Source organism: Myotis daubentonii, chromosome 8, assembly GCF_963259705.1.
Source record: "Myotis daubentonii chromosome 8, mMyoDau2.1, whole genome shotgun sequence".
Classification (NCBI taxonomy): Eukaryota; Metazoa; Chordata; class Mammalia; order Chiroptera; family Vespertilionidae; genus Myotis; species Myotis daubentonii.
In genome coordinates, this window is record NC_081847.1 from 62,229,927 (window position 1) to 62,242,943 (window position 13,017).

At 42.5% G+C, this 13,017-nt stretch overlaps 1 protein-coding gene across 5 annotated transcripts in view; it reads left to right on the plus strand.

Annotated features, from left to right (window-relative positions):
- The window catches only part of PTPRM (protein tyrosine phosphatase receptor type M), a 661,667-nt gene that overhangs the window by 310,612 nt on the left and 338,038 nt on the right, over positions 1–13,017 (plus strand). For all 5 annotated transcript variants that reach the window (XM_059706595.1, XM_059706597.1, XM_059706599.1 and 2 more), the window contains exons 6-7: positions 4,658–4,832; positions 11,828–12,121. In XM_059706595.1, the coding sequence (XP_059562578.1) occupies positions 4,658–4,832; positions 11,828–12,121 (469 nt within the window). The remainder of the gene's footprint in view (positions 1–4,657; positions 4,833–11,827; positions 12,122–13,017) is intronic.

A 13,017-nucleotide genomic window follows, 5' to 3' on the forward strand; every position in this document is an offset into this window, starting at 1 on the left:
AGGCCTGAGGCCTCCGGCAGAGGTGTCAGGCCTGGGCAGGGACCCCCAGCTCCCCGCGGTTGCAGGCTCCGCCCCTGCCCCTGCAGGAAGCCTCTGGCCTAGGCGTCCTGCTCGGGCAGCGGGGACCCGCAGCTGCAGCGGCCCCGCGATCGTGGGCTTCGCTTTAGGCCCAGGCAAGGGACCCCTAGCTCCTGGGACTGCCAGCTTCGACCGTGCCCAGCTCCCATCGCTGGCTCCACCCCTACTTCCTGCTATCACTGGCCAGGGCGGAAAAGGCACCTGATTCTCTGATCATGGCTGGGGGGCAGGGCAAAGGCGGCCCCAGGGCCGCCTTTGCCCTGCACCCCAGCTCTTAGCTCCCCCCTGGGTTTCCGATCACTGTCAGTGGCAGGGGGCTTCTTCCTGCTTTCCCTTTCGCCTCCCTGCATTGTGCCTACATATGCAAATTAACCGCCATCTTGTTGGCAGTTAACTGCCAATCTTAATTGGCAGTTAACTGCCAATCATAGTTGGCAGTTAATTTGCATATAGCCCTGATTAACCAATGAAAAGGGTATCGTCGTACGCCAATTACCATTTTTCTCTTTTATTAGATAGGATAGAATCAGCAAATACTTGTTGGGTTCTATTTCTTGTGCACCCATGTAATGAGTGAGCTGTGATTCTTGACTTGTGAACCTCATAGTCTACTAGAAAAGAAAGATGTTTCTGCCATACAATACATATTTTGTTGATTTTATTTCTTAAATATCTTTAGAATCCTTTTCTTCTTCTCATCTCTAATTTTGTCATTTGTTACTGATTTCTGAAAATATATAACCAACTTCCCTTGGTATCAGTTGAGCTTCCACACTCTTTCCTTCAGTCCATTACCATACCCATAGATATGTTCATGTCACCGTTTTGCCTAAAATCCTTCCTTTCCTGGCATCAATATAAATGCTAATCCTCAACATGTTATAGTCCTTGGCGTGGTCTCTCTTATGCTCATCTTTCTAGCTTCATCACCTGCTATTCCTAGAAGCACTTTTGTTCTAGCCATGTGGAATAAATTATACTTCCCCCATGCTCTCTTGTCTTGACTCTTGCAGAGTTTTTTTTTTTTGCTCACTGGGCTCTATTCTCCTTTGCCGGTGACTGCTAAGCCCCTGTTTATCCTCATACCAGGCCTACAGTAGCTTTTCTGCAAAGCCAATCCTTATACCCCTTTCCAGCAAGGTCCTCTTTTCCTGGGTTTACTGTTTTAGGCAGTTCATTGCTCTGTACTATAACTACTGCCTTTTTCTGTTTTCTCTAATAAGACCGTAAATTCAGTTAGGTAAGGAATTGCTCCATGCTCCCCTTATATTAACCAAGTATGTGCATCTTAAAACATTTTTACTATGTGTTGGTTGAATGAATGCTTGGATCTCTGTACATCTGAATGATTTACTAGAAAATGATCTGCAGATTTGAGCAAGATTTATGATTTTATATGGATCCTAAATTTGAATGATTGCTAGTTAGCATTTGGTTTCTTCTTCCTATGTACTTTTTAAAAGAAGTTTAATCTAACTTTCTGTGTGATTAAATGCATAGGATTTAAAAAAATTAAAAAAAGAAGCTTATTCCTAAGAATTATTGTGAGTCATTAGAGTTATATGGAGTTGTTAGTTTGAAGCTTTTTATTTTAAAGGATAAATCTGTGGCTTGAAGATAATAACTATGAAGCAATACCCCTCTCAACATATGAATAAACTCAAAAAGGAGGTTTTATTAAACTTGAGTGCCCTCAGTACATACTTTGAATAAACATTCTGTTGAGATAAGCTTATTCACTAGGAAAATTGCTACAGGATTACTATAGAAGTATATCCTTATAAGATCCATTCTACAAGTAAGTAAATAAATAAGTAGATTGCACTTTTTGTTATTGTTATTAATAAACAAAACAAATAGTTACAGATATGAAATCTGCCTATATCCATAAGGCTTAATTTTTTCCCCTCAAAACTGGAGATTAGATTTATATTTTTAGTTTGAAAGAAGACAAATTAATTTTATGGAGTAGTAAGTCTATTATTACCCTTACTGATAGAATTTGATTATTTATTTGGTGGAGAGGATGGGAGATCGGATGTCTGGAATACAGGGAAGAATGGTGTAATTAATAATGCTAGATAGATATAAGCATAACCAATGGACATAAGACACTGGGTGATAGGGGAGGCTAGGGGACTGTCTAGGGCGGGGGGATAAAATGGATACATATGTAATACCCTTTGTAATACTTTAAGCAATAAAAAAAAAAATTAAAAAAAAAATAATGCTAGATAGATTTTTTTAAATATTTTTATTGATTTCAGAGAGGAAGGTAGGGGGAGAAAGAGAGAGAAACATCAATGATGAGAGAGAATCATTGATAGGCTGCCTCCAGCAGGCCCTCAGGCATGTGCCCTTGACCGGAACCGAACCGGGGCCCCTTCAGTTCGCAGGCAGAGGCTCTGTACACTGGCTAGGGTTGATTTTGTTTTTTGTTTTGTTTTTCTAACTTCTTGGTGCCCTCTTCAGACCAAATTTAGGAGACAAACATAAGTCATATAAGGCATATATATGACTTCACATTCTGATTCATGATTTTTGAAGCTATTAATAAAGGTGTTTTGAAAGATAATATTGAAGATGTTGTTGGTGGAACTCTTTTTCCCCACTCCTGATGTTTCCTTCCCTGTGGCAGGAACTGTACTTGTGCAGCACTCCTGATGCCTTTTCTCTGCCAGGCAGGAGCTGCCTAGGAAGGAAGCTCTGAGCATGCACAGCCCAATCTTTTCTTTGGGAGCTAACCCCCTATGTGAACCCTGTTCCTCCAGCCTGTGAGTTTTACAGCAGCTCCCAGAATACAGGAGGCCTTGTGATTTTCTAATGCGGTCTGTGGCTGTGTGGGTGAGTCGTTTTAATTCTGTGCTTTCAGAATTAGTGAGCCCTTTGTTACTGCACATCAGCCATATTCTGCAGCATCAGTAAAAAGGTGGTGTTTTGAGAGTTTGTCTGCCTTTCTTCTTGCACTCATGTGTGGTGCCAGTCATTATGCCAGTGTCCTTGAATGCATCTTTAAATTCTCATGACAACACTGAGAGTGAGTTGTTTCATGTTCTTGTTACAAATGAGCAAAGGGAGGCTCTAGGAAGATAAATCACTTTAAAGTTAGGTTTGACACCCTGATCAGTCTAACTCCCAAAGTCATGTCCATTAGGACATTCTGCCAAAGAAAATATCACAAATAAAAGCTTTTAAGGACTTTGCATAATTTAAATCACCAAGTAATACAGATGAGCTTTGTTGTTTTGTCGACTAGTACTTTCATCACTATAAATACAAGCATTTTAATAGAGCCTGCAAGTCCCTGAATGCAAATGTGCTTGCCTCCCTCCCTGGTTCTACTGGCTGCTTTCCCGACATCCAAGGCCTTCAGCTCTTTTTCACCACTTGAGCCTCCTGCTCCTGTCCCCTCCCCCTTTGCCTACTTCAGATCTCAGCTCCAGTGTCGCTTCCTCCAACTGACCTCCCATGGCCACCATCCCTAAAGTTGGGTCACATTGTAATCTGGCCGCCACCTGATCTGTCCCTTCATTACTTAAGCCATCATTGGTGATTATGTATTCAGGCCTATACTTCCCACTAACTGAAGCCACTTTTATGTAGTTCATTGTTGTGAGCCTAGTAGTCTTAACACAATGATAGTGTGGGGTTGGCACCCCAAGGCGGTTGCTAGGTGAGTAAATGGATATAGTGTGTGGCATCGAGCATTAGCTTCAACGTCTTTGCTCATTGTTTTCTCTTAACACTCACAAATAGCATTTTAAATATAGCCTTTTTCCTGACAATTGTAAAAAAAAATAGAACTGAAATTGGTAAACTTCTTTTGGGCTTTAAACTGTAGAAAGTATAGAATGGGTTTCCAAGTATGCAAACTAAAAACTTACTTAATGTGTCAGGGATAGTATACGATGACGCTGCCCCAGCAGTGGGACCTGCGTTATGTGGTCCTGAGACTATGGGATGTAAAAAGGACCTGCTCTTGTTGCATTTCAGTATCAGGTAACATTAAGCATATACTTCTGCTTGGATTGTGTACATTCAGGAGCAATATCATAAAGCTTGGATGAGTCCTACAAACCTACTCAAGAAGGAATATGCTAATGCCTACTTACATTTTAAATGTAATTTTTGATAAATTGTTTATTTGTTCATATATAAAATGAGGTCAGTCATAGGGTAGCGTGTGAGTTAATTTTGTTTTCTAGCCAAGCGTGAAAATAATGATAAAGTATTATGAAAAGACCAAATAATGATTGTTTGGGAGCAAAATAAAGAATTTTTCCATATGCCTTTTCTCTCCTCCTGTTGAGCTTATTTAACATAATTAATATCTTGAAGGGGCAAAAACAAGACATGTCTGCACACTTAATTTTGCATCCCTCAATCTTGAAATTGTTGATACAGCAGAATTTTAGTTTCCTGGCCAGCTGTTCTCCTGGAACAGCTGCCCATGGGTAATAAACAATGGAGCCAAGATCTGCATGGAATTAACATCAAGGCTATATCATCAGGTGTCTTGCTGTTTTGATATGACAGCTGATATTGTTTCTTTTTGCCTTCCCTACCCCCATTTATACAGGGCATTTATGTACGAGATGCTCCTCTGAAGGAAATAAAGGTGACTAGCTCCCGACGATTCATAGCTTCATTTAATGTTGTGAATACAACAAAACGAGATGCTGGAAAGTACCGCTGCATGATTCGCACAGAAGGAGGTGTTGGCGTATCAAACTATGCTGAATTGGTAGTTAAAGGTATTTAATGTATTTTTATACCCCCAAATAGTCTATTAAAATAGGTATTTTACACGGTAGTGAGTTCGTTATTTGTTTTAAGCTCAAACTTATCCTTGTATGTCTCTGAACAGTAGTTTGTTGACAGGCTATATTGATGGATTGCATTTTAAGTACAAATTTTGCACGTGAGCAGTATTTTTGAAAAATGTATTTTGTTCACGTTGGTTTAGTTGCATACGAAGCAATGAATGTGCTCTTGGCAAGTTCTTCTTCCAACTCTGTATACAGAAATTACAACCTATAAATTTTTTTAAGGAATAAAAATTTTTTTACTGATAGAAAATCACTTAAAATGCAAATATTCACCAGCTAGGGTGTTTATGATAGCAGGATGGTTAATAAAATGAAGCAGTGTCAGTATAAAAATGCTCAGTCATATCACACAAGCCATATTGATAATTCTGAGTTAACATTTATAATGTTGCAGTTAGGTTCTATTACCATATTTTGCATGACTGAGAAATTGAGCCATTAGATGCAGGAAGGTTGGGGATGAGGGAAAAACAGGGGGAGGGATAAGTTTTCTTTACCTTGTATAATGCTTTTTTGCATGTGAGCTGAGGAGTTTATAGTATTAAACTGCTAAGGCAAGTCTTGGTCCAATACAGGATAATTTGGACTTTTAGATGTACCATGAGACATATTTAGACAATGTGTGGCAGACCGTGGCTGTTTCATCCCAGCAGAATAGAATGATGCCTGTTTTTTAAACTTCCCCCCCTGAATTTGCTAAATATGGACCATAAAATCGATCTCTTTTAAATGAGCTATTGCTTTTGCCAGGAAATTTCTCTATACAGGCAGTTTTAAAGGCTGCAGGGATCAAACCCCAGCACTAGCTCTGTGGGCGTGGGCCAGTAGCTTATTCTCTCTGTGCTTCTGTTCCTTCATGTATAAAATAGACATAAAGTATTACCTGCCCCATAGATCTATCAGAAGGACCACACACAAAAAGTCCATGAACAGCCCTTAGATCAGGGTGCCTAGTAAGCAGCCAGCACCTGATGGTGCCCTGATGGGGAGGGGGAGGAGGACAGGATGATTCTTACTCTCTGCTCCAGTGCATTAGTGCTCTTCATTTGGGAATGCATGTCAGTAGGACCTTTTCCAAATTTAAAAAGAAATATATAAATGCCTGCCTACCTATTCTCCCTTCCCCCACATCACCCATACTGAATCAGAAGCTTGAGGGTCATAGTCCGTTACAAAATCAAGAGGTGATTTGGGCAGGTGCTTCTGTTATGGAATCACTGCTGCCATTACCAGTCAGCCCTGGTTTATGAGAGAAAACATTTCTTGGTGCGCCTCTCTCCAGCAGTCTTAACCTGCAGCAAGGGGTTCAGTGTCGGGAAGTACACTCCGAATCTCTGCTTGAAAATTATTTGCCAAATCAGATCCCGTGAATTTTGGTTTCTAGAGAATCTCTTACTCGCTGCTCTGGCTAGTGTTTGCATTTAGGTTTGATACCTGTCAGGAAACCGAGACTCTTCATAGGCATGCTCACCAGACTCTGCAGAAGCATCTGGGAGGTGTGGTGTCTCCCTGTGGAAAACGGACACCGTTTACCAACCAATCCAGTAGAGCGGCCACAGTGTTTCCACGGCTCAGTTCTTTATTGTCATTGTTATTCTGTGATTTTCCTCTTGGTTTAGTTCCTTGTGATTGTTCCTGATTTATGGTTGCTACATTAGCGTCGCAGTGACCAGCCACAGCCTGTGTTTTTGAGGCATATATGCTTCGTGATCAATATGATGCGAATCAAGTCACTTCTCTAAAAACTGCCTCTGTGAAAAAGTTAATTTGTTGGAAATTATAAGTGAAGTAGAAATGTCTAGTCTGATAGATTAAGCAAACCCACAGATTGGGTGGGTTTGTGTTCACCCTTATGCAGCATAAGTTTTCCTGTCTTATGACAGAATAGAGGTACTGTGGCTCGTTGTGATACAGATATCCAGGCATCTGTTCCCACCCCTGCAGACTGCCATAGCCTGTGACAACTGGCTTGTAGTCATGGCTCAAATCTGAAAGTTGACTTTTCCCCATTTACTATTTTATAGCCATATTTTGAAAATATGTTATTTTAAAACTAGAGGCCCAGTGCACAAAATTCATGCACCGGTAGGGTGTCTAGTGGCTGCTGGCTGCTGGCCATGTACTCCCTCCCTTCCCCCAGCCGCCTGCTGCTGCCACCACCAGCCAGGCCTCCTGCCACTGCTGCTGGCCAGGACCTCCCTCACTTCCTCCAGCTGGTCCCGCCCCCTGGTCGAACTCCTGAACGAACTTCTGGTGGAGGGGACAATTTGCATACTACACTTTTATTATATAGGATGAGATATGATGTTGGATTCTACTAGTTCAGTAAAGTATTACCTTGAGATGATTACTTTAAAACATACAATGACATTTTTAGGCCACCTGTATCTATCTTAACAACTTTTTATAGGCATGTAATATTTGGAGTGCTGGCTTTTTTTTTTTTTTTTTAAATGGGATAAACTGAAGTCCATAGAGTGTATAACTTTCTTATGGCCAGCCACACACTGATTTGGTGCCAACTTCCCAAATGAAGCCCAGGTCACTTTTTAACTATTATTCTTATCTTATTGATATCCACCATTGCTCTTTTTTCTTTTTTTATTGAATATATTGAGGTGACACTGGTTAATAAAATTGTGTAGGTTTCAGGTGTACAATTCTATATATATCATCTGTACATTGTATTGTGTGTTCACCACTCCAAGTCAAGTCTCCTTCCATCACCATTTATCCCCTCTTCAACCTCCATCCACCCTCTTTTCCCTCTAGCACCATTGCTTTTGATAATCAACAACAAAAACATTTTATATAATTTCCAAAATGCATGTATATATCATATATATCAATTTTTTATTTAATTATATGAGAGATGTATTAGGCATTCACATATGTATATCAATTAGAAATATGTATATGTATCTATGTGTGTATAAATTCTTTTATTGCTGGTATGATTTAGTATTATTTATGATGTCTTTTCACTTTCACTTGAATCAAATATTTTAAATTGCTTTTTATCGCTTAGTATAGATTTTCTTCCCTCCCTTCCTTCTTTCCTTCCCTGTGGGAAATGTATTCAAATTTAAATATTGACATTTTTGTACTAATGCTTCCAGCAACCCACAATTCCTTTTGAATATCTATTTCAATTATTTCCAGGTTCTAGTTAAATCTCTCATTTGATTTAATATATGTGGTACTTTTTCTTAATAGGGAATTAATAGAGAAAATATTCTTAGGACAAGCATTAAAGATATATCTGTTTTAGACTACAGATAATATCCTAAATGAATTGGTGTGCTAACCTTTGTGGCCTTGCCCCTGAATTGTATTTTGAATGGCAGTTCAGCTATCCTTGCTAGCAATTGCAACGTCAGAGTAATGAACTGCTCTTTCAATCTAGCTGCATAAGTGTCTTAGGATCTACCATAAAAGGCCCATTTCATGTCCTGTGTCAATGAATCACCCTAATGAAATAAACTGATGTTAAACCATTATGACTTGAGGCAGAACTATTAAAAAATGAAAAGTTAGCACAAACTTGTAATTTATAAACAACTAGAGAACCAGTGTACAAAAATTTGTGCACTGGTGGGGGGAGGGGGGTGTCCCTCAGCCCCACTTGTGCCCTCTCACAGTCTGGGACCCCTCGGGAGATAATGACCTGCTGGCTTAGGCCTTAGCCTGAGTGGCAGAGGGCAGGCCCAATCCCTAGGTGCAGCCCCTGGTCGGGCTCAGAGCAGGGCCGACTGGGGAGTTGGGGTGCCGCCCCCTGTCATGCACAGAGCAGGGCGGATCAGGGGGTTGTGGTGCCACCCCGTCACATACAGAGTCGGCCGATCAGGGGGTTGGGGCGCTGCCCCCTGTCACGCACAGAGCAGGGCCCATCAGGGGGGTTGGGGCTCCGCACCCTGTAACACACAGAGCAGAGCCTATCAGGAGTTTGGGGAGCTCCCCCCTGTCACGCACAGAGCAGGGTTGATCAGAGGGTTGGGGAGCTCCCCCCGGTCACGCACAGAGCAGGGCTGATCAGGGGGTTGGGGAGCTCCCCCCTGTCATGCACAGAGCAGGGCTGATCAGGAGGTTGTGATGCCACCCTCAGTCACACTCAGGGTAGGGCCAATTGGGGGGTTGGGGCGCCGCCCCCTGTCACACTCAGGGCAGGGCCGATGGGGAGGTTGCGGCTCCAACCTGTCACACACAGAGCAGGGCCCGTGGGGGGTTGGGGGGTGGGGGCACCGCACCCTGTCACACACAGAGCAGGGCCGATCAGGCTGGTTGGGGGGGCCGCACCCTGTCACACACAGAGCCGCAAGGCAATCAGGGAGTTGGGGAGCTCCCCCCTATCAGGCACAGAGCAGGGCTGATCAGGGGGTTGGGGTGCCTTCCCCTGTCATGAACAGAGCAGTGCGGATAGGGAGGTTGTGGCCCCACCCCCTGTCACACACAGAGCCGCAGGGCAATCAGGGGGTTTGGGCGCTGCCTCCTGTCACGCTGCTCCAGGGGCCAGGAGGCTTCGCAGCTCTGCTGATCCTGGTGCTGGGAGGCATATTACCCTTTTACTATATAGGATAGAGGCCTGGTGCATGGGTGGGGGCCGGCTGGTTTGCCCTGAAGGGTGTCCTGGATCAGGGTGGGGGTCCCCACTGGGGTGCCTGGCCAGCCTGGATGAGGCGATGATGGCTGTTTGCAGCTGATCACACCCCTTTCAGGGTGGGGGTCCCCACTGGGGTGCCTGGCCAGTCTGGGTGAGGGGCTGAGGGCCGTTTTCAGGCTGGCGGGTGACTGAGGCTCCCAACCGCTCCTTTTTTCCTTTTTTTTTTTTTTTTTTTTAATTCTTGGATTTGTGGCTGTCACTGGAACTGAGAGCCGGCTTTAGCTGTGAGACCTCGCTGCTGTAAGCAGGTTTCTGGCTTTGTTTACTTTCTGTATTTGAAACTTTGTTGCGACTCCAGCTCTGAGATCCCGGCTGACTGAAAACAGGTTTTTGGGGTTTTGTTTAGCTTCTATATTTGTAACAATGTTTCTTAGCAGCTCAGAGCCCAACAGCGGCAGGCAGGGAACGTTGGAGTCCTCCGTCACTGAAGCAAGCAAGCCTCCTGTTCGTGTCAGTAGCCTGGCTGCCAGCCGCCATCTTGGCTGGCAGTTAATTTGCATATCGCCCTGATTAGCCAATGGGAAGGGTAGTGGACGTATAGCTAATTACCATGTTTCTCTTTTATTAGATAGGATAGGAACAATATTTTAGTAAATTACACTAAATTGGTATTCCACCAAATAAAATTAATCCTTTAGTGTCTTATTTTGATTCCGTCTACTCAGATTCCCCAGCTCTTTTAGAAAGTCCATATGACTTATTGCACCTTGAATACAGAAAAGAACAAAGACACCCCATCCCAGCAAATGGAAGTGATGTTGCCGTTGTTTTAGTCAGTCTAGGGATCACCTGGTATCATCTCAGAAGCCAAGGTCAGATGGTACTAGCTGCCCTGAGGTTTCATTCAGCAGGAAACATGACTATGATCAATTAGGTGCATGTGCCACAGAGCAGAGAGAAGTTGTGGCATGCAAGCCTGCGTAAGCGTAATGGAACGTAGCGTGCTTTATTTTCCATGCATTCATATGAGCGAAATGGGGAGTTGAAAGCAAAAACACACCAAAGAATCACAAACGACCTGCAGAAATATTTTTAAAATAAATCACTGGATCTTTATTTTTTAATATGGAGATTTATTAACATAGTGTTTTATACAGTTATCTTCTTTCCTAATATGATGTGTGATACCACTCATAATGACATTGGCATATGGAATGCCTTCAATGGTGCCTGAAGAGCCATTCAACTAGCCCCTGAATAATATACTGGGAATACTATTTAAAACAAGATTATCTGTCTCTCTCTTCTCTTCTCAGACAATCATATGGAAAAAGAGTTGGTCTCAGGTTTTAATGAGAGACTTTCTTGGGTTGTAAAGAGTGTTTGCTATTGATTACTTAGAGTTTCATCAAGTGGGCATAGCTTGTGCTTTGCTTCAGAGCTTTCCTTTCTATGCACTGATTTAATAAGACCCATTACTGGAAGTGCCCAGAACAGCAGCATGGTGGACTTCATTATCTACACTGTTGGCTTCTCCTGAAGCTAAATGAATCCATTGTGATCATTTCTTGGGAATGAGTCTTCTTGGATGTGCATTAATGATGAAATAAACCATAATTTCAGCCCTGTTTTTAAAGTGATGATATTTTTACTATAAAAATAAAGAAGTGAAATTTAATGATAGAGATAACTAGCACCTTTGATGATTTCAAAGACATTCTCAATAAGGAGGCTGACAATAGAGTGCCTCCTACAGCTTAAATACTACCACTTGCGAGAGCTTTAAGAAGTCACTTTTAGTGGTAAAAGATCCTTTGAAGTCTGTGTAGCTGAGAAAAATGAGAAGTGTTCTAAAATAAACTGGAGATATATACCTACTCAAGCAAGCTTAGGTTTTATAAATGGTTTATTTCACACATTTGAACATTGTGAGAACCTGTATCAGTATACTTTTTGTTAATAACCTAAACAAGCCCTAGCCTGTTTGGCTCAGTGGATAGTGCGTCAGCCTGTGGTCTGAAGGATCCCAGGTTTGATTCCAGTCAAGGGCACATGTCCTGGTCACAGGCTCAATCCCCAACGGGGGCGTGCAGGAGGCAGCCAATCAATGATTCTCATCATTGATGTTTCTATCTCTCTCTCCCTCTCCCTTTATCTCTGAAATCAATAAAAATGTATTAAAAAAATAAACAAAACAGCTTAAATCAATTTATTCCAGAAATGTTAATGTGTTCTATATTTTTATAATTGATTTGTGCTGAACTTTTTCAAAACTGAAGACCAGAGTGTCTGAAAGATGGTTCTTGGGTTTGCTTTTCAGAACCACCTGTTCCAATTGCTCCACCTCAGCTGGCCTCAGTGGGGGCAACCTACCTGTGGATACAACTCAATGCCAACTCCATCAACGGTGATGGGCCCATCATTGCTCGAGAAGTGGAATACTGCACAGCAAGTGGGAGCTGGAATGACCGGCAGCCAGTGGACTCCCCGAGTTACAAGATTGGGCACCTGGACCCGGATACGGAGTATGAGATCAGCGTGCTCCTCACCAGGCCAGGGGAGGGTGGCACTGGATCTCCTGGGCCAGCCCTCAGAACAAGAACGAAGTGTGCTGGTGAGTGTGGGAAGCGGGACTGTTGTCATTGTCTTCATGGGTGTTGACCTGCAGCACTGGTGTTCATCAGGTGCATACCGCCCCCCAGCTCTGGCAGGACAGATAATTCCCTTTGCCTGGGCACAGTAGCCCAACAGCCTGTGGATTTGGGGACCTCAAGGCTTGGAGTGTCTCTCAGGCAGTCTCCACTCCTTTCTCTTACCATTCTTTCTTTACACCTTTCCATGAGTACCACACAGTTCAAGTAGGAATTATCACTAAAGTTGACAGATACCCGCTTTAATGATGTCTGTTTATAGGTCAGATCCTCTCCTCCTGGGCCCTTTGTTTTATGTTCACAGTTAATAGGTTTATAGCCTAGAGGAGCTTTAGAATAATAGATTTCATCTACCAGATAGCTTTAAAGCTGTGTTTTTATTGATGGATATTTAATGGAGGGCTGCTTGCCAATGACATGGAGCCCATTTGTTAAATAAGCAGGGGGGATTTGTGGGCTGCATGCCGTCTTTGAGTTTAGATTATGTAGTTCTAATTGACTGTGCTGAACCCTCTCTGCAGCTTAAATAAAAGTAGGGTTGATGGACAGAGAAATGGCGAGTCCTGTAAAAATCAAAACCTGAAGATAGCGCCCATTAGAGGAGATGGTATTGTTTCTATGTGGCTCCTCTTTCGCCAGAAGTAGAGAGAAATTGTATATTGGTATACTGAAGTGTTCTTTGATTATTTAAATGAAGAGCCCCTTTATACTCAATTGTGTCTTCAGGCGAAGAGATTCCATAAATTTTTATGGAGTTAATTGATTCTTCAGATAGCATTATTTAAGAAGACACACATCACTTTCATTTCTTTTTTTAGTTTTAAATATACTGAGAGCACAGTTTGACCCTGACTGGTAG